We start from the raw sequence: 22476 nt of genomic DNA on the forward strand, positions 1-22476 counted from the left end.
GAGCCTTCTTCCATTTGGATAAGCTGGGCAGTGCTGTGAGGATCATGTTTTTGATTTCTCAAGTGCCTTCAATACTATACGGCCCTCATAGCTGGGGGAAAGCTCCATTCAATGCAGACTGGCACTTCCATTGTATCCTGAATAATGGACTACCTGACTGGCAGACTACTGTGTGTGTAGCTTCAGAGCTGTGTGTCAGGCATGGCTATCAGCAGCACTGGGGTCCCACAGGGCTCCTTTCCTGTTTACCCTGGACTTTAAATACCACACTGAGTCATGTTAACGTAGAAACACAGAAAACCTACAGCACAATACAGGCCTTTCAGCCCACAAAGTTGTGTCGAACATGTCCTTGCCTTATAAGTTACTAGGGTTACCCATAACCCTCTATTTTTCTAAGCTCCATGTACCTATCCAAAAGTCTCTTGAAAGACCCTATCGTATCCACCTCCACCACCGTTGCACTCACCACTCTCTGCATAAAAAACTTACTCCCAACATCTCCTCTGTACCTATTCCCAAGCACTTTCAAACTGTGCCCTCTAGTGGCAGCCATTTCAGCCCTGGGGAAAAGCCTCTGACTTTCCAAATGATCAATACCTCTCATCATCTTATACACCTCTATCAGGTCACCGCTCATCCTCTGTCACTCCAAGGAGAAAAGGCCGAGTTCACCCAACCTGTTTTCATAAGGCATGTTCCCCAATCCAAGCAACATCCTTGTAAATCTCCTCTGCACCCTTTCTATGGTTTCCACATGCTTCCTGTAGTGAGGTGACAAGAACTGAGCACAGTACTCCAAGTGGGGTCTGACAGGGTACTATATAGCTGCAACATTACCTCTCGGCTCCTAAATTCAATTCCATGATTGATGAAGGCTAATACACCGTACGCCTTCTTAACCACAGAGTCATCCTGCACAGCAGCTTTGAGTGTCCTATGGACTCTGACCCCAAGATCCCTCTGATCCTCCACACTGCCAAGAGTCTTACTATTAATACTAATTCCTGCCATCATATTTGACCTACCAAAAATTATCTGCAAAAATTCTTCAATGACTCAGCAATAGTTGTGTATTTAAAGGGAGGACAGGAGGATGAATACAGGGCCCTGACGATTTTGTCAAATGGTGCAAGCTGAATCATTTACAACTCAACTCAGTAAGACAAGGGATATTGTGATGGACTTTAGGATGAATAAGCCTGCATTGCTCATTGATGGTGAGGACGTGGATGTGGTAAAGACCTGCAAGTACCTGGGAGTGCACCTGGAGAACAGACTTGAGTGGAGCAGCAACAGATAGGCTGTGTACAAGAAGGGCCAGAGATGCCTCTACTTCCTGAGGAGACTGAGGCCCTTTCAAGTACGCAGGCCTCTCCTTCACATGTTCTACCAGTCTGTTGTCACCAGTACAATCTTCTATGTGGTGGTGTGCTGGGGCAATGGCATAACTCGGGTGATGCCAGCAGGCTCAATAAACTGATTAGAAAGGCCGGCTCTGTTAAAGGAGTCAAACTGGACATATTGGAGGCTGAGGTAGAACAAAGGACCCTACAGAAAATCCTGACAATTTTGGACAATGTTTCTCACCCTCAGCATGACACCTTGGCTGAACAGAGGAGCACTTTTAGTAATAGACTATGACAACATCGCTGCTCCAAAGAGTTCTATATGAGTTCATTCTTACCCTCGGCCTCTAGGCTCTATAATGAGTCAACCTATAGGTTGGAAAGTGGTGACCCCCCCCCGTTAGACCAGGCATGGGCAAACTACGGCCTGCGGGCCATATGCGGCCCGTTAAGCTTTTTAATCCGGCCCGCAGAACTTGATGAAATTATATTAATAAACCTTGTTAACGTTTTTTCCCCGCAATTCTGGCGTTTTCCCAGTAGATGACACACTCTATATACATTGACCTTTGTTGAGGTGCAGCGTATTACTCCACACTTGCGCTTTACTTTGTGACCTTGTGGTGACCCATTTCCTGGCACATCCGAACCGGCTCACAATTAGCCAGCGTTCCGGCTAAGGGAGATAGCCTGCGGGGATTTGCGAGCACAGAGCTCCGCATATTGGCGCGCTCTCACTGTTCTGTCATTGTGCGGGTCGTTGTTGAGTTTTGGCACAGGGGACAATTGAATAAGAAGGAGCAGGACAAGTAGACCTGCATCTCCTACCGTTTTTGAAATAAAGACAGTCAGGAGGAGAGTGATGATGATAATATCTTGAAGGATAACAGAATTTTCAGTGCTTTAAAATAATAACTGTTACTATTAAAAAAAGCTGTACTTTAGTCATTTAATTTTCAGTGTTTTAAAAGACATTTCAATAAATAGCTAAATACCATGGGACTTCAAAGACAGATATTTTGTTGTAATGCATTTGTTCATTTTCAATTGAAATTAAAGCACATGTTTTCTACATATCCCATGATATTTTATTTTCTCTTATGAGGTGTATTACCAAAACACTCCGTCCATCTGCTCCTGGTCCGGCCCCCCCCTGTCAAATTTTAGAACCCTTTGTGGCCCTCAAGTCAAAAAGTTTGCCCACCCCTGTGTTAGACTGTTTGTGGTAACTTATTTTCTCTTCTAATATTTATATCTGTGCACTTGTAATGCTACTGTGACACTAATTTCCTTTGGGATCAATAAAGTATCTACCTACCTACTTTTACCCCTGGCCAGTGTAGTCGTTGTAAAAATGATTTGGTTTTTCTCCCAACTCAGCAGCCACTGAGGCACCTGAATCCTTAATCTTGGGTTAATTGGACACCAGTGGAAGAAGATAAAACTGAAAAGATTTTCTTTCTTCTGATATGAGCAACAATCCAAACTATCTTAGGACTTGTGCTGACTTAAAGGCAACATTAGCAGAGCCCTGAAAAGAATCAGCATTTCTGTCCATCTTCTCAAATGAGGAGCTACGTGTGTTGCTGATGAAACATCGGAACGGACAAGGACAATTCCTGCTACCCTCTTCATATTGTGGATTAAGAACAAATCTTTGTTGAATTGAAAAGTGGAATGTAATGAAGCTAATTAGAGGTGCACGCGCTGTAGAATTATGTGTGGGAGTAAATGAGTAACCAACCCTTTCCTTTCCCAATTGGCATGAGCAGATGGAATTCTGTATGCTGCAATGGCTTTCGACCTCCAAGGGATTCAGTTCCTCATCTCCAGGGCAATGGGTCCTTTCAACCAGCAGATCACAACAGAGGCATTAGATTCCTGGCTGAAAGGTGAGCTTTTGATTAATTTTAATGAGATATATACTCAGTGGCCACTTTATTAGGTGCACCTGAACACTTGCTCAATAATGCAAATATTTAATCAGCCATGGGGCAGCAACTCAGTGCATAAAAACATAGAGATATGGTCAAGAGCTTCAATTGTTGTTCAGACCAAACATCAGAATGGGGACCCAATATGACCTAAGTGACCACGGAATGATTGCTGGTGTGGAGCATTTACTGATCTCCAAGGATTTTCACGCACAGCATACTGTAGAGTTTACAGAGACTAGTACGATAAACAAAAGACATCGAGAAAGCGACAATTCTGTGGGTGAAAAGGCCTTGTTGATGAGAGGTCAGAGGGGAATGGCCAGACAGGTTCAAGCTGACAGGAAGGTGACAGTGATAGCGCATCTCTGAATGCACAACATGCAAACCTTGAAGCGTATGAGCTACTGCCGCAGAAGGTCACAAGCTTACACTTGGTGACCACTTCATTAGGTACAGGATCTCTTCCCTCCTTCCATCAAACACTCAGCACCAGAAGAACTCAGCAAGGGGTATTATAATTTGTTGCCTCCTTCAGATAATTTCTTGTTTCCTATCTGCTTTTGTTAACACCCTTTGATGTGAGTAAGTTATATATAGACCTCCTTTCCTGAAAGGCAAAGATTACCTGTACTGTGAGATGGCAAAAAAAAAATCTGATTTAGATTTTCTTCCAAATAGCAAATCCAAACAGTAAAGAAAATGTCAGTACGCACCTCCCTCATGGAACATCCATACCCAGAAGGCACAGTAAGCAGGAAAAAATATTCCTACAGGGGCATTAGATCCTTCGTGACACCAACCACAGTTCCCATCATGAGCTCAATCTTAGGCAAGTTCCTTTCCATAGAGCTATACAGCATGGAAAGAGGCCATTGGTCCCTCATATATGTCCATACTATCAGTAGGTACCTATCTACATCAATCCAATCATCTAGTACTTGGTCCAATGCCTTACTTGACTAGACAATTCAGGTGCTGGTCTGGACATCTCAGAAGTGCTATCAGCAACTCCGCTACCACCTCTTTCTCCACAATGTATTCCAAGTCCCCAACACTCTTTGGGTGAAGAAAGGTCCCTGTCAGATCCTCACTGAATCTTGCCCAACTTACCTTAAATTTTATCCTTTATTTTTATTTACCTCTGAAATAGGGAAAGGTTTCCTGCGGTCTACCCTATCTATACCTCAATCACGTCCCCTCTTACCATTCTCAGCTACAGAGAGAACAGTCCTAGACTCTCCGGTCTCTCCTCATAGCAGAGCTGCTCAATCCCAGGCTATGATCCTCTGTACTCTGCCGAGCACTGTCACATCTTTTCTGAGGCACAGTGAGCAGAACTGCACGTAATTCAGTCTTCGGTGTTGCAGCTTTCGGGGAAGTGGCGCCAGGTATTTGGACCTGAGGCTGGGTTGTGGGGGTGGGGTGAGAGAGGAGGAAATTGGAACCAATGGCAGTAGTAAACTTTATTTTTGGCTTGCGTTAGACTTGGGTTGTGGAGGAGGATGGTCAGGCCGATTTGTGTTCTTGGGTCAGAAGGAGGAACACCGGGCAAATGCATTTGGCTACCAGCATTGGTGTCGGAAGAGGGAGGAAATCATTGGGCCAGGCCCTGGGTCAGGGAACTGGGGGAATGAATGAAGAATCTTAACTTGAGTCCCAGGATTAGGCCAATGATTGGCCAGGGATCATGGGTGCTGGAAAAGCTGGGTTCACACTCGAGGATAGTTGAAGTGATTGGTGTTGGGTTTAGAGATTAAAGCTTCCTATGGTGACATTAGAAGATCAGCAGAATGGTAATTCAGAGAGTTATGAGCAAGAGTTTTGATAGGGATTGAGGGGTTTTGATGTGGGGCGGGGGGGGTGGGGAGTAACAAAAATTGCTGAAGTGAAGTGGTTTGGGGAAGTAGGCAGTTACCAGAAAGATCATTTTATCTCTTTCGAGTTCCTGCTGAGTGTCACTCTGTGGGGAAATCCCCAGAGTGTTAGCAGAATTACATGCAAACACCCCATAAAATATTCATTAACACTTTCATTCCCAGGAAGGTCAACTTTCGGTTGCTAACTACCAGAGCAGACATTGTGTTCTGTGGTTGCATTTCCCGCTCAGTTCCTCGTTGGTTGCAACACACTAGATATAAGCAAGCCCTATAGATTCAAATTACCCTTCCTCACTTCCAACTTTGTCAAAATTTTATTGAGCTACAGTGCAGAATAGGCAATTCTGGCTCCTCGAGCCATGACACCCAGCAATCCCTTGAGTCAATTTATGGGACAATTTATGACAACCAATTAACCCACCAACCGGTATGCCTCTGGACTGTGGGAGGAAACCCATGCAGTTATAGGGAGAGTGGTGTAGTGGCAGTGGTGGGAATTGAACCTGGGCCGCCCGTACCGTAAAGCATTGTGCTAACCATTACACTAACATGCCACCCATATGGTAAGAATTGACTTGTGTTTAGATTTCTTTCATTATGAAAATAATTGGCTGCTATAACAACACTCCAGAAGTACTGCCTTACAACAAAGCTGCAATGATTTGCTTTCTGACTTGTTTGATAACCCACTGGTTTGGCACCTACCTCATGAAGTAATGTTTCCCTCAAACTCTCAGCTTCCAACACCCGGGAACCCAAACCTTTACCATAACCCCCAACCCCACCTCAAGACCCACTAGGGCTTTACTTCTGCATTCCCCTGAAAGTTACGCCTCACTCCAGACATTTGTGATAAAGCCATTAAGGAAATAATTAAATTTGGCTTGAATAGCATTCATTATAATAGTCTAGAAAATCTGCCAGACTTGCATCAGCAAAGTCCTGAGTCTACTGCATTGTCGGAGCTTTACTGTAACATCATCACTGTTCTGATGCTTTGGGGAATCTTGTCTGTGGAACGGTTTCTTTGTATTCCCACGAGATCATCTTCAGCTCCTTCACTCACCCTGCAGTATTTCCACCAATCCTGCATGACCAGTATTGCATCACAGCTGCTTTGACCTCACCAGAATCAGCAAAGTGAGTCAATTTACAAACCAATCAGTGATTTTTTTCTTGTAGTGAAAAATATCATGTAAGGTCAGTGTACATTGATAGCAAAATGGACTAGTCTGACGATCTGGACTAACAGTCTTGAGATCTGAATTCAAATGGCATTTGAGCAGCTGTGGAACTTAAATCTGGGCAGTAATTTGAACCTGGGCTGGGAATTGGAATTGCTTTATTATTGTCAGATGTACCAAGATACAAGCTTTTGCTTGTCTGCATACTGTTCATACAGAATGAGTCATTGCATAATGCATTGAGCTAGAACAGAGTAAAGCAATAACAATGCAGAATAAAGTGTAAAGGATACAAAGAAAGTGTTGTGCAAGTAAACAGCAAGGTGGCTGATCGTAATGAGGTAGATTGTGAGGTCAAGTGTCTATTTTATTGTACAAGAGGACCATTCAAGAGCTCAGTGAGGGAGGGGTGGATAAAGAACAGATGCTGGAATCTGGAGCAACAGACTATATGCTGGAGGAACTTGTGGACCAGGCAGCATCTGCGGGTGTGAAGGGTGTGTCAATGCTTTCGACTGACACCCTTCATCTGGACATGAATTAGGTCAGCATGAAAATCTACTGGATTGTCATAAAAGCTAATCTCGTTCACTAACATCATTCAGTGGAGGATATCTACATCTTTGTCTAGTCTGGCCCATGCATGGTTCCAGATGGACCCATTGTGCTGGGGCTGCACTGACATTACAATACTATATGTGGCTGTGGGGTGCATTGGTAGTCTGAGCGAAGTGTTTAGTTGATCAAGAGCTGCTGGTTGAACTGAAATTGAACTGAAAGTAATGCAGTTTTGTGGAACTTGTAAAAAACCTGCCATTATTTTACAAGTCTCTGTCACCCCTACTATTCATTTGTCTTTGCAAATAAAAAGCTCTCAGACTTTAATAAAATACATGTTTCTACTTAAGATGGATTATGGTTACACACCTCCTATTTTACTGCTACTCTGATATGTATCCATATTGTGCACCATGAACAATGGAAACTGAGATGCCTTTCCCCAACTCCTGCAGAACCAACTTTCATTGGCTCAGCTCTGGTGAAGGAGAGTTTAGGAAGTGAAGTGGGCGATGATGACAAACTATATTTTTTCTTCAGCGAGGTCAGCAAGGAGTTTAACTACTACACTAAACTGCGAGTCTCCAGAGTTGTCAAGGTTTGCAAGGTAATCAATCAGCTGCTGGGAACGATTCTCAACAGTTCCTTTCTATTGGCACTTGGTTCTCAAATTCACTCAGTGACTCCCTGGCAAGAAAAAGACGAGTAATTAAAGATGTGGTAATCAATTAGATGCAACTTAATCTTCTTGTATTTTTTTGTCAGCCCTTTATATTTTAGACAATTATAAGATTGCTTTTGGAAGTGTGACATGATAAACATATTATGAAGATATACCCATTCTCCTTTAAATTAGCCGCACCATGAATGCAATCAGAATCAGACGCAGGTTTAACATCACTGGCATAAATCATGAAATTTGTTGTTATGCAGTAGTAGATTGCAATAAATAATAAAACTCTAAATTACAGTAAGAAGCATATATTATTTTTAAAATGTTAAATAAATGGTACAAAAAGAGAGAAAAAAAGTAAGAGATTGGGCGTTCATTGGTTCAATGTCCATTCAAAAATCTAATGGCAGAGGTGAAGAAGCTGTTCCTGAATCATTGTGTTTGTGCCTTCAGGCTTCTGTACCCACTTCCTGATGATAGCAATGAGAAGAGGGCATGTCCTGGGTGATGGGGTCCTTAATGATGGATGTGACCTTTTTGAGGCATCGCTCCTTTAAGATTTCCTGGATGCTGGGGAGGCTAGTGCCCATGATGGAGCTTACTGAGTTTACAACTTTCTGCAGCTTATTTTGATCTTGTGTAGTGCCCTCCCCAATAGCAGATAGTGATGCAGCCAGTTGAAATGCTCTCCACAGTACACTTACAGAAACTTGGAAGTGTCTTTGATGACATAGCAAATCTTCTCAAACTCCTGATGCCTTCTTTATAACTGCATCGAGATCCTCAGAGATGTTGACACCTAGAAACTTGAAATTGCTTACTCTTTCCATTTCTAATCTTTCTACGAGAACTGGTGTGTGTTCCCTCATCTTACCCTTTCTGAAGTACACAATCAGTACTTTGATCTTATTGATGTTGAATGCAAGGTTGCGGCTGTGACACCGCTCAACTAGCTGATATACCTTGCTCCTATACACTTTCTCATTAGGAAAATATCTCCATAAGGCATTCCCAGTTTAGTCAGAGACTTGTAGAACTACCTGAATATGTAGGTCATATATTGAATGGTGTGCTGATGGGATAATTTGGCTTCCTTCCCTGGTATGTAGCTTTGCCCGTAGGTGAGATTGGGTTGGATGGAGGAAATGGTCTCAGTTCCAGCTTCACAGATTTGCTTTTGAAGAACACAGGGGATTAGTGGCGAGTATGAAACTGAACTGACGTGTTTTCGTGAAGTGAAAATGGACATCAGTAAAATGGAGAGATGAAACTCAGAGTGTGTTTCATTCAGGCACAATTGCAAACTACCAGGTAAACACAACAAGTGTCACTAGGTAAACACAGGGGGTGTGACACCTTGGCAGTATCGCAGACTGCCAGGTAAACGCAGCGATTGCCACACATAGGAAGTATTGTAGGCTGCAGGGTGAGCACAGAGAATGTTTCAAGCTGACAGTATATCTTTTAAACTGTAGTGTAAAATAGACAGATGGGTCACAAACCAGCCGTGATTAAATCAAACCTGTTCTGTATGTGGACACATCTGCACACCACTGTTAATACAATCATGTGATAATCAGCGTAACTGTTAACACTAACTGTCCCACTTTATTTCTCAGAATCTCTATTGACCTTTGTCTGCAGGGTGATATTGGTGGGCTGAAGAATCTACAGAGGCGGTGGACAAGCTTCCAGAAGGCTTCACTCATATGCCGTGATCCTTTGAACAAGCTTTACTTCGATGTGATTCAGGATGTCTTTATGTTGCAGCGAGACATTGGGAACTGGACCAGCACTGTGTTTTATGCAGTATTCAGCTCACAGTGGTAAGTCTAAAAGTGTTTGCAAGGCTCTGGATCCCTTTCTTGCTGTGTGGTGTCCTGGACAGGAACGTGAAGTAACAAAGATAAGCAGCTCTATCAAGACGGAAGCCTTAAGTTACAAAGAGAAAAACGGGTGTGAATGTCTGACCTGCCCCTTGCCACCTTCCTACCTGAGTAATGACAGGTGTGTACATCACTTGACAAACCCTGTAGCGGCTGCTTGAAAAAGCAAATCAAATCTGCCATGAGACTGAGTGAATTGACACTGTACGTAGCAATATTCATTTACTCTACCACACCCCAACTCACGTGGTAAATTATTGTAACCTATTATAAAACACACATCTCAAAAACACTACAAATAGATAGAAAATAGATACCTGGCTCCTACAAACCCTTCAAAACATAGAAACATAGAAAATCTACAACACATTACAGGCCCTTCAGCCCACAATGTTGTGCTAACCATGTAACCTACTCTAGAAGCTGCCTAGAATTTCCATGTCACATAGCCCTCTATTTTTCTAAGCTCCATAAACCTATCTAAGAGTCTCTTAAAAGACCCAGTTGTATCTGCCTCGACCACCTTTCCATGCACCCACTACTCTCCTTTGAGATCCAGCTGAAGCTCAGAGTTCAGCAGATTCTCTCCCTCTGCTGGTATCGCTGGCGAATACAGGTTTTGAGCCTGGTCCTCTTGGGCTGTGATGATGAAAGAGCTGGAGGCACACGTTCCAAAAAAAAAGAACGAGAGATGCACTGCAGGTCAGGATTATCTGTGGAAAGAGCAGCAGATGAGGTTTCAGAAATTGGGCTAAAGTGAACACTAGGAACTGCAAGGGCACCCAAGAGCAGAAGTCAGTATCTGCTTCCGGTCTTTAGCTAAATCCTCTAGCTATTTATATGATGCTTGTGATCTTGAGTGAAAAATACCAAAACACTAAAAAAAAGCTTGTCAGCAACCTGAAGTACACTCCTCAGGCTTTTCAGAAATAGTTGTGAGCTAAATATTTGGTCAGCAGCAAACCTATTTCTTATCTTTGGGGAAAATGATAATAGAGCTGGGACAAGTGTGATGTGAGAATTTTCTCCAGGCAATGTGTTCTTGCAGCATGGCAGCACCGTCTAATTTGCTGGGAAAGGTTAAAATCTTAACATGTCTGCTAAGTGGCAACTCCCAGGATTGTTGCTACAAGCACGATGAGATTTGGGTCTTTAATAGCCTTCACTGCCATCACCACCACCCCCCTCCCCAAGCAAGCTCTTCTCACCCCTGGTAGAGGGTGCCACTGCCTGCATACACATTGTGCCAGTTGGGAAATGTACAGCACTCTCCCCATGTTAGCTGAAACCATACACTGTGACTCCAGCTAGTTGGTGGAGATACAAGGCATCGCAGTTTTGAAATCTGGAGCAAAAAGAAAACGCAGGCTGCTGGAGGGACTCAGCAGGACTGGCAGCATCCATGGAGGTGAATGGATGGCTGATGTTTTGGGTCAAGACGCAGCATCAGGACAGAGAGAGTAGAGAGGGAGGATGGCCAGTATAAAGAGGTGAGCAGGACAGGTGATAAGTGGAACCTGGGGGACGATAGGTGGGGAGTGGGGGGGATGGCACAGATATAAAATGGTGATGATGAGTGAAAACCGCTGTAGTGAGGTCAAACACAAATCAGGAGAGTATTTCACTTCCCTAGCCCAAAGCTAGGTTCCTTTACATTACAAACAAGTTTTCTGGCAAGTCAACCGATGCCTCAGAGATTTCATCAGCCTTCATCTCTGCACTGTTTCTAGTGGATGAAACACCTGGAGCAGAAATGTTTTTGCCTGTGGCCTCTCAGGATCGGCACTGTCCATTTCTTCTGCTCCATCTGCAGGCAACTCAGCAATTCCCTGTTTGTACATCCTGCCTCTGCACTAACCCTGTGGTGCCACTGTCTGACATGAGAGACTTAATTAGAGAAGTGTCTTTGTTTCTCTTTTGTCTTATTCCACTATTGCTTCTTGGTTAACTGGAAAACTTAAGGAGATGGTTGTAATGGGGTAAGGCTGCAGTGGGTAGAGTCGGCTAGACCATCAGCACATTGCATGTCATTGGGTGTAAATAGATCACTGGTAAAACAGTGTCCTGAGCCTTGTTGTTGAATTCTGGCATTTAGTTTACATGCAGCCCTCTTCTGCCCCACTCTCATTAGCTCTGGAGAAGGATTTTGGAGGATTACATCAAAACTCCAGGGATTAGCTCCAGGAGAGGTGTAAGCATAGGAATGGAGAAAAATCTATGTGTATGTATTTACCTTGAGTAGTCCACAGCCAAGCTTGAGATGGCATACAGTGAGCAAGTAGAATGGCTGGTAAAAAGGTGGAAATGCAACAAATTGAGCCTTAAGGTGGACAAGACCAAAGAGATGAATGTGGTCTTTAGGAAGGTGTAAGCTGACTACTTCTTACGATACAAACACAACTCCTTTGTGGAGGGTGTTAGGAGCATCAAGTATCTGGGAGTGGACATAACGGACAATCTCATCTGGTCCCTCAACATCACCTCTTTAGTGAAGGAATTACTGCAGCATCTACACTTCCTGTGGAGACTGAGGTGAGGGAGGCTCTTCCCTCTCCATCCCAACCATTTTAACCAATTATTATAGGAGCATGATTATAGTGTCCTGACCAGCTGGTATCATGGCACTGTTAGGATGGGATGAGAAACAGCTTCTTCCCCCAGGCTGTGAGACTACTGAACTCCCTGTCATCACCCAGGTCTCATCACATAAGAAGCATCAGGAGAGCTATGCTGTTTATTTTTTTATCAACTGGAAAATGGGCTTGAAAATGGCAGATGGAATTTAATGCAGGCAGGTACAAAGTGTTGCACTTCAGTAGGACCAATCAGAGTGGGTCTTGGTAGGACACTGAGGAGTGAGGTAGAACAAAGGAATCTGGGAATACAGATCTATAATTCATTGAAAGTAGCACCATGGGTTGATAGGATTGTAAAGAAAGCTTTTGATACATAGGCTTTCATAAATCAAAATATTAAGTGCAGGAGATGGAATGTTATGTTGATGTTGTATATGAGATTGCTGAGGCCTAATTTGGAGTGCTGTGTACAGTTTTGGTCACCTACCTACAGGAAAGATGTAAATAATGTTGAAGGAGTGCAGAGAAAACTTACAAGGATGTTGCCTGGGCTGGAAGACCTGAGATACAAGGCAAAATTGAATAGGTTAGGATTGTATTTCTTGGTCCATAGAAGACTGAGGGGGAGATTTGAGAGAAGTAAACAAGATTATGAGGGGTACAGATAGGGTAAGTGCAAGCAGGCTTTTTCCACTGAGGTTGGGTGGGTTTACAACTAGAGGTCGTGGGTGAAGGGTGAAAGGGAAACAAGAGGGAAACCTCTTCTCTCAGAGGGTCTTGAGAATGTGGAATGAACTCCAGTAAAGGTTGACGGCAACCTTTAAGAGATGTTTGGGTAGGTACTTGTATGGTCGAGATACAGAAGGCTACGGTCCCAGTGCAGGTGGACGGCAGTAGGCAGTTTAAATGGTTTAGCATGAACTAGATGGGCTGAAGGGCCACCTGCTGATATACATCAGAGTGTATATGTCGAAAACACAATGACAGTGGCAGGTACATGGCAAATGAAATAGCTGGGCTAGAAGTTGGAGAAATGGCAATTTTAACATTGTAATTTCAGCCCACACAGTGTTGCCTCCTTCAGCGTGGGTTTCCTCCAGGTGCTCTGGTTTCCTCACACATTCCAAAGACATTCAGTTAGTGAGTTGTGGGGTTGCTCTGTTGGCATCGGAAGCATGGCGGGTTGCTCAGAAAAATCCTCCACGGCTGGATTTACAGTCCTCCTTGCCGACAATGCGTTTCACTGTACGTTTTGATGTATACATGACAAATAAAACTCATCCTTCTCGTAATTCTAACTTTGCTGATTTTTTTTTTGTTTGCTGTTTCATCTTTAGGAGTAATTCTCTGTCTGCAGTTTGTTCATATGACATCAAAAGTATCCGTGCAGCTCTGGATGGACCATATCAAGAATACAAAACTGACTGTTCTGCCTTTGTTCAGTATAAAGGGCAAGTTCCATTTCCAAGACCCGGCTCGGTAAGGGACACGCATTAAGTAAACAAGAATGAACTGTTCAGATTGGATAGCTGTTGCAGTGGTGATCAACCAGTTGATGAAAAGATGGAAGTGCAGTAGGGTTGGAAGTATAGAGCAGAGTTGTGTAAATTTATGAGACATTAATTTTTAGCTTTTAATTTATTATTTTCAATATGTTTATTCAAAGCATCAGCATAATTTTTTATCTACTCAGTGGCCTCTTCATTAGTGACAGTCCAGTGTGTTGTCTGTTCAGAGATGCTCTTCCACACACCACTGCTGTAATGTGTGGTTATATCGGTTACTATCGCCTTTCTGTCAGCTTGAACTGCTCTGACCGTTCTCCTCTCAGCTCTCATTAACAAGGCTTTTTTGCCCACTGAGCTGCCACTCACTGCATGATTTCTGTTTTCGTGCTCTGTAAACTCTAGAGATTGTTGTGTGTGATGATCCTTCTGAGGTACTCAAATCACCGTGTCTGACACCAGCAACCAGACCACGGTCTGAAACTAAGGTCATATTTCTTTCCCATTCTGATGTCTGGTCTGAGCCTCTTGACCACGTCTGCTTGCTTTTATGCATTTTGTTGCAACGTGATTGGTTGATTAGATACTTGCATTAACAAGCAGGTGTACCTAATAAAGTGTCACGGAGTGTTTGTATGCACTGACTGAAAAGGCAATAATACAAGCAAACAGATTTTGTCACAGGTGCACATCCACTATTACGAACAGAAGTAAATCATTTACCCTTCAAATCTGTTCTGTCATTCAGTGAGATCTGTATCCAGGATCTATCAACTGCCCTTTACACAACTTTATAAGTTCAGTTAGCATCCCCTGTTTTGGTTGGGAGAGAGTACACTCTTCCGACACACCTTGATGCTGAAATGCTCCTCATTTTCTCTCTAGAATGTTCCATTCATATAACCACTTGTAATGGATTCTCCCACCAACTGAAAACGTTCTCCTCTTAGATCCTATCAGTTCCTTTAAAAACAATAAAGCCTAGGTTCTCTCATCCCAGGAATATGTCCAATTTATGTTTCTTTGAGATTTAACGTGAAGCCCTGGTAAAGTTTTATGCTGTGCTTTTTTTCTTAATCAGTGTATAATGTGTCCAGAACTGCAGGTGTACTCCAGTGGAAGCTCACCCAGGCTCTGAAACTGCAGCAAAACCTCACCTACTCCTACTCCAGCGTTTAATTACGAAGGTTGATGTCTCAGGAGCATTCCGATTATAATTTTCTGGACCACAACATTTTATTGTATATTGACTTTTTAATCTGTTTGGGCCTGCCACGTCCCTCATTATCAGCATTTAAAATGTACACAGATCTATCCTTTTAAAACCAAAAATGGCTGATCTCATACTGATCTACATTGAAATTCATCTGCAATAATTTAGTTCATTTGTTTAATTCATAGTGTCTCTCACTCTCATTTTATATTATACTTTATATTGTATCATTGCCATCTTGGATTTGACATTCTCTACTTCGTTACCTGAGTAACTATAAAAAAATGAACACAGTACCTTCCAATTCAAATACAATAACCTTTATTTCTATTTTCAGTTTTTGATTGCTTAGCCATTGTCTTAGCAGGTTACACAATGCCTTCAGTTTGAGGAATTTTAATTTTGGTTAAAAGGGTTTTTGTAGTGGCCAAAACAAAACAGTTGCCGCTGACGGTGACCTTGTGGATTTGTTACACTTGCATGACGTGTCTTCACTCCAATAATGATTGATCCAAAAGTTGAGGATATGTAGTCAATCCTTTATTAGCAATTAGCAAACATACAGTCTTGAGGCGGTGAAACTTACACAACATCCGTCGGCACCCAACTTCGACAAGCAAAGCACGAATATGTGACTTAGTCACTTTGCTTTTACCATGCCCCGCTTGTGTGAGTAGATACCATAATAAACGTGCAACGCAGAATACAATGCAGATAGAGAACAGATACATGGTTCCAACAGTTGTTATCTGATATGCATTCTGTTTATACTTTGTATAGGCCAGGAGCTGGAGTCATTAAATTGCAGTGACTATCACTCCTCCAGCTAAAGTAGCATATGTCATTAAAGTGTCTGATTAGTAGTTGTCGCACTTTTGAGTCAAAAGGCTGTGGGTTCAAATCCCACTTCAGATACTGAAAAGCTTCTATTTTCTATTTTCTAATTATGATTTATAATTTAACTTTTTATTATATTGACTTCGATTTGTACTGCAAAGCACAGAATCTAATATCACTGTGATGATTGTATGCCCTAGTATCAATTGTTTGGTGACAATGAAGTAAAGTGAGACTTGAACCTCGTGCTGCACCATGAACCATTAACCATGGCGCCAAATGCTCTGGGCGCAGAAGTCCACGGTACCAATTCTGAAGAAAAGCAGGAAAGTGTATATGGTGCTCAGTTCAATATTTGATCTTTTGAATTGCAAGTCTTTCTTGCCTGCCTGCTTAATTATTTGAATAAAATGCAATTTAGCTCATTAAATATGACCTAAACTTAAAGCACCATTTCAGTCTCATTAATCAGTTCCATTTTCTCAAGTTAGCACTGTACATTATTATAGAGTCTGACAAGATATTAGGCTAATGGATCTATCATTTACTGACTTCTATCTTTTAATTTTTTCTCAGAGGAGAGCAAACTTCATCTGTAGGTAGGTATTTCATATTAGCAAAACAATAATGCCCATAAAAGGGCAAACAGATTAACATAGTAGAAACACACTCAATAAAGGATTAAAGAATCATGAATTAGTATCTCTGTGCATGTTCATTCATCTAGTAGTGTAACACAGAACATATGAGTACAAGCATAACTGAGCATTTGAGTGAGCACATGAACATACATGGGCAAATACTGTATACACTGACATGCATGTAGATGACATATTGATACACACAAAGAAATACCCAAACTTTTAACTGTCTTTTTACTCCAGCACACAATTGCCAGTTTGCAAGCTAACACTGTCTGAGCTTTGTTGGAGAAACAGCAGGATGTAACACTGAAAATCCAAGCTTTTTATTATGCCCTCTTTCCTTCACAGTGTATCACTAACTGGCATAGGAACCATTCGATTGAGAGTTCACTACATTTACCTGACGACGTGCTGCGTTTCAGCCGAAGTCACCCACTCATGCAGCAAGCTGTCTACCCGATGAATGGTCAGCCAAGGATGATAACCAGAAATGCACAGTATTCCAAAATTGTCGCAGTGCAAGTGAGCTCAATGGATGGAACTTACGAAGTTCTCTTCCTCGGAACAAGTAAGTGCACCTGGTACCTTTTGAATTAGCTTTCTTAGTGATTAATGCTAGAAGCAGCTGGGAAAACAACAGATATTGGTTGGAATCTCAAGACATCCTGACAACCTAACAAAGTGAGGACTGCAGGTGGTGTTAGGGATCTGCAGGCACAGGCTTGGCTGTGCCTTTTATTGATTATTTTTGTGAAATAACCTTTCACCTTGTCTTTTGATTATCCTTTGCTTTGAAACTGATGATGCTGCAAGTTCCAAACTGATTTCTCAGACTAGGACAGTGGTAGCATTATTTGTCATTATAAATTATTTAATTGAAGGAAATTTATACCTAAATGACCAAGGGCTTGACTTCATAGTCTTCTACAAAGTTCTCCAGTGAATTTCATGCTGTCATTTTCACTAGCATTTTATATAAATGAATTATTCCACACGAACTTTAAGGCCAGTAAAGGAACTCATCTAAGGATGATTAGACCTCCAACACTGCAGAAACAGGTCACAACTGTTCTCCCACCATTTCCTCCTTTGAATAAAATGGTGGTTGTCCGTTGTGTCGGACAATGATAGGAAAGAAAGGTTTTTAAAGTAGAAAAGCTGTTGCACTATGGTAGATCCACTCCCTTGAACTCAGATATCCAGGTCCAATGGTATGAACAAGCGTCACAGACTAGGGTCTTCCTTGTTTGCAGTGGATGACCATGACGTCTTCTGTGCCTCTAACACTTTGCTCTCCATGGGGCGATGCAGTACTGCCTTCCTGGCTGTTGGATCTCACCGCAGATTTCATCTGCCAAGTCTGCTGGAGTTGACTTTGCATGTTAGGACAAGCATGTCCCTAGCTCACCAGGGTATGAGGCCTTCGGCTGTCCTCACTTGGATTAGCCCACCTGTCGAAGCAGTTTATCTGGGTGTGGCCACTGTCACAATCAAGTGGCTACTTGGAGCCACAACTGAGTGCTGAGTGTCTAGTGGGGGACCAAAGTTGAGTGAGCTGCCCCACAACAAGTCCCTTCACCAGAGGTGCTACCCCTCTCTGGACACCCCATATACCCGAGTTTGGTTAAAACACTTGATTACTTACTTACTTGCTGTCCGTTACACCACTGGCATTTAGGGCAGCAATGAAGGTCCTCCATCTGTCTGTCCATGGCCATCTCTATTGTGCCCCAGGTGTAGTTCAGTCCTCATTTCTGCCTCAACAGTATGGCACCAAGTTCTCTTTGGTCTCTGCATTTCTGTCCCCCTTCAGCAGTCCGCTGAAGTGCTGACTTGATGATGGAGTTGGCTTCTCCTCTCAACGTGTGCCCAGTCCATCTCCAGTGTTTCCTCATGATGATGTGGCCATGTCTCATTGATGACACGGAAGGAGTAGGGCGTGGTTGAAGATCTTTCTTGGCCAAAAGATACGGATGATCTTCCGGAGGACAGTGGTGTGAAATGACAACAGGTTGACAATGTCCCTCTCTGTCATCCACCAGCATTCTGACCCATACAAGAGTGTGAATGGGATTCCTTATTCCCAGCATTGGAATGCTTCCTTCTACACTGGCAAGAACATTTATTTTAACAGGAGCATTTAAAAAAAAACAGTCATCAGCCATAAAGACTGGCTGGATAGGTAAATTATATAGTGCCATGCTAATTGTACTGATAGGATCAGTTGCTGCCCTATTTTGAGGTAGCTGGTCAAGTGTCAAGTGAAATCAAGTGGTTTATTGTCATTTAACTATAGACATGTATATAACATATATAACCAAATAATGTATATAGAAACAAGATAATGTAGTAGTACACATAACACATGGTAACTATGAAGGTAAGGATAAAATCTACAAATGAATCACACATAAGTAACAAACTAAAAAGAATTAATATTAAATATTGTAAGGTTAAGAATGGATTAACCAGTGACGCTTCAAATACGATGCAGCAGAGAGATCAGAAGCCTGACGGCCTGGGGGAAGAAACTGTTTTCCATTCAACCATTCTTGTTTTTATGCATCGGAGTCTCCTGCCTGATGGTAGAAAGTCAAAGCGGATGCTGGATGGATGGGTGGAATCCTTAGTAATACTAAGGGCCCTGTGTACACCTCGCTCCTGATAAATGTTCCCGGTGGATGGTAGGGAGACCCCTATGATCCTCTCAACTGTTCTCATAGTCTTTTGTAGGGATTTCCGGTCTGATCCTCGACTCCTCCCATACCAGATGGAGATGCAACTTGTCAGGATGCTCTCGATGATGCTCCTGTAAAACACAGTTAAGATGGCGGGGGGGGGGGGGGGGGGGGAGGTCCTCAATTGATCAATTGGCTTCAGAACTGGAGGTGCTGCTGCTGCTGTGCCTTCTTGTTCAGGGAGGTGATATTAAGGGACCAGGCAAAGTCATCTGTGATGTGAATTCCCAGGAACTTGCTGCACTTAACTCTCTCTATGGAGGAGCCACGTAAATGTATTTGTCTGTACCTTCCTGAACTCCACAATGATTTTCTTTGTCTTCGCTACATTCAGGCCTAAGTTGTTTCTTCTCACTCCAATCCACCAGCCACTCTACTTCCTCACTATACTCCATCTCGTCATCGTTCTCGATAAGGCTAGCCACTGCAGTGTCCTCCACAAACTTGATGACACGGTTTGAGCTGGATCCTGCGACAGAGTCGTGCGTCAGCAGTATGAACAGCAGAGGCATTGTAAAAACATCAGGCTTTGTGTAAAATCTGGGAGAGAAAGGATTAATATTTCTGGGATAAAGTGAATGTGATATGTTGTGGCATGAATGAAGTCACTGGAGAATAGTACTGGTCGACATGAAGCATCCTCTTTATTTGACAAAACAAGATGCAGCAGGCATCATATTGAGCAACACACACAAATTGCTGGAGGAACTCAGTAGGCCAGGCAGCATCCATGGAAGTAAATAAACAGTCAATGTTTTGGGCCTAGTTTTTCAGGACTGAAAACAAAGGGGAAAGATGCCAGATGCCAAGGTTTGACAGGGTTTGAGGAGGGTCTTACAGGGTTTGACAGAGTAGATGCAGAGTTTCCCTGGCTGACTCATTTAGAAGCAGGGCTCACTATCCAGAATTTGGTGCAGGCCATTCAGGATCAATAAATTTCTTCACCCAGAGTGTGAGGAAACTTTGGAATTTTTAAATCCAAAGGGCTAGAATTCTCAGATTCTACCACACTCCTACACAGCAAGTATAATTTGCTGTGGGCAATTAACTTGCCTTTTGGGAGGCCTTGGGGATGCGAGGACAACCCATGTAGTCACAGGGAGAACATGCAAACTCCACGCACACAGTGCTGGAGGTCAGGTTTGAAACCAGATCACTGGAGCAGAGAGGAAGCAGCTGTACTAACTGTGCCGCTGTGAAGCACCACAAACTATTGGCAGCTGTAGTAATGCATACAGTAATGTGTTTGTAACCTCATTGCCTAGTATAATTCTTACTCTACCATTGTTATCAAGTCAGGGGACCAACCTGGGTTTAATGAGAAATGCAGAAAGACTTCAAAAGAATAGCAGCAAAATTCCTCAAAATTGTGATGCCAACTTGATTAAACTACAACACAGTTAGTGTTATACAGCAAAGACAGTAACCGGTCAGGTCAAATCTCAACAGTCCTGATCACCTCGATGTGAATGGCAGCAGATAATTAAACCGTAGGGAGGAGGAAGCTTCTACAACATCCCCATTCTTAAAAGTGATTCGTCTGCAAACAAGAATGAAGCATTTTCATAAAGGAGTGATGTGTGAGTGATCCATCTGTACTTCTACCTATTATCCCATATTGTTATAGAAACCAGACTTCAGACAGTCAGTTGACTGTTCACCATTAAACCCTGAGAACACTGTGTATGGCAGTGGCAGTGTCACCGGACAACATCCTGTTCTCTAGCATTCATCCGGCTTCCCCTCTCCAAGCAGCTGATCAATCCAAAGGAGCGGCAGAGACCGATACGATTTGGCACCGACAGTCTCACAGGAATTGCTAGTCAGCCTTTAACTCAACGTAGGACTGCCTTAGGGACTCCAGCTTCTTTGGAGTTTACTCCCAAAGCTTTCCCCATGCGTCAGCATAGCAACAGGGCAGCGGGAGTTAGAGGTCAGAGGTTTTCTTCTACGTGAGTTGCCAACTATGGTTGATGAACCCCATCTGTTCGGAGCAATTGGTTTTAAGGCACCAGTAATCTGTCTTTGCCACTTCTCCCGTCAGTAGAAACACCTTGCTGGGTTTAGTAGCTAAGCCACATGTGAAGGCCAGGGTACTGGTCTTGGATGTTAGAGGCTATTCAAGACACACACCACTGGGAGCATTGAATAGATGGTGGGAGGAGCTTATCCCCTCAACTGCACTTGTCCCCACCCCAACTGGCTATGATAACCTTAAGGAACAGCTGTTCCAGTACATCTACCCAATAAATTGAAAAAAATTGCCCGGGTGTGTTCTATCCACAAAACACTTGACAAATCCCATCTGTCTTGTTATATCAATGTGACGGAGAGATTCAGTTCTGGCAAGCAGCACTTATTCACCTGTAACCTCCTCATTAAGTCTGGCTTTCACCCGGGTGTACTTGATCCCAGATCTCACAATGGGCTTGGGCCAAATGTGGACCACATAGGTGAATTCTAAAGAAGGGAGTGACTCCCTTTGACATCAATCACTCTGGTAAAACAGAAGTCAGTGGACATCAAGAGGAATCTAATGCTGCATCATTCATTTCATGAAGGAGCATGGTTATGGCTGTTGAAGGCCAATAATCTTATCCCCACGACGCTATTGAAGTGGGAGGACAGGCTTTGGCGAAGGATGGTAGGTATCACCTCCGTGTTCCTTACAGGTTATAAGCCATCCTTCATTGCTATTGGAACTTCTAACCTAACAGCACCATGAATATGCTTGCCTGATCAGTGACAGTGTTTCAGGAAATACCTTCATATCCTGGTTGGAGATTATCTCGGGAAGGGTAACAAAGTCTCACCTTCCTAGTTGAATCATCTAGGGCTGATTTGTGAAGCTGAGTAATGATGTTGCAGTGTCCATATGATGGTCCTTTACTCTTCTGAACCAACTCTTTAGGTTCAATACACTGTGTCTCTCTATCTCCTGCAGATGATGGCCGTTTGCACAAAGCTGTATTGGTTGGTTCCCGCAGTTATATCATAGAGGAGAAGAAATTATTTAAAAATATTCAACCCATTCAAAATCTCCTTTACTATAAGGTATGAAAATAATCACAGGATTCTAATTTACTCATCAGATTCTGAAGGTGTGGGTAGGGAACCCACCGTCCAGTTTTTTTTTGCATAAGAACTGCTTTTTGTGACTCCTCTCACTCTCCTAGACTTGCTATGAGGATAGAGTCAGCCTCTGATTATCTTTATTTGAATTAGTGTGTACTGATTATAATGTCCATCACTTGCTGATGAAAGGATGCAATGGTTAATGATGGCCAACTTATTGCAAGTGAGATATTTAGAGATCAGTTACACTCACGCGAGCAAAAGAATAACCTGGACTGAGACATCTGTCAGCAGCTGAAAAATCTGTAGTTTTGGTTGTAATTCCATATGGTTTCAATCAGGAATATCCTCACACCATAATGAGTTACAATGAAGTATTGGAATTCCTAAAAGTTCTATCTCTACAAATAGACTAATTGTTGGT

The 22476-nt window shown here is 42.8% G+C and overlaps 1 protein-coding gene across 1 annotated transcript in view; it reads left to right on the forward strand.

Moving 5' to 3' along the window:
• The window catches only part of LOC132405353 (semaphorin-4C-like), a 57618-nt gene that overhangs the window by 25588 nt on the left and 9554 nt on the right, over positions 1 to 22476 (forward strand). Inside the window, exons 6-11 of the mRNA XM_059990096.1 lie at positions 3122 to 3241; positions 7361 to 7512; positions 9223 to 9404; positions 13378 to 13519; positions 16588 to 16807; positions 21922 to 22031. Coding sequence (XP_059846079.1) covers positions 3122 to 3241; positions 7361 to 7512; positions 9223 to 9404; positions 13378 to 13519; positions 16588 to 16807; positions 21922 to 22031 — 926 coding nt within the window. The remainder of the gene's footprint in view (positions 1 to 3121; positions 3242 to 7360; positions 7513 to 9222; positions 9405 to 13377; positions 13520 to 16587; positions 16808 to 21921; positions 22032 to 22476) is intronic.

Source organism: Hypanus sabinus, chromosome 15 (genome assembly GCF_030144855.1).
Source record: "Hypanus sabinus isolate sHypSab1 chromosome 15, sHypSab1.hap1, whole genome shotgun sequence".
Lineage (NCBI taxonomy): Eukaryota > Metazoa > Chordata > Chondrichthyes > Myliobatiformes > Dasyatidae > Hypanus > Hypanus sabinus.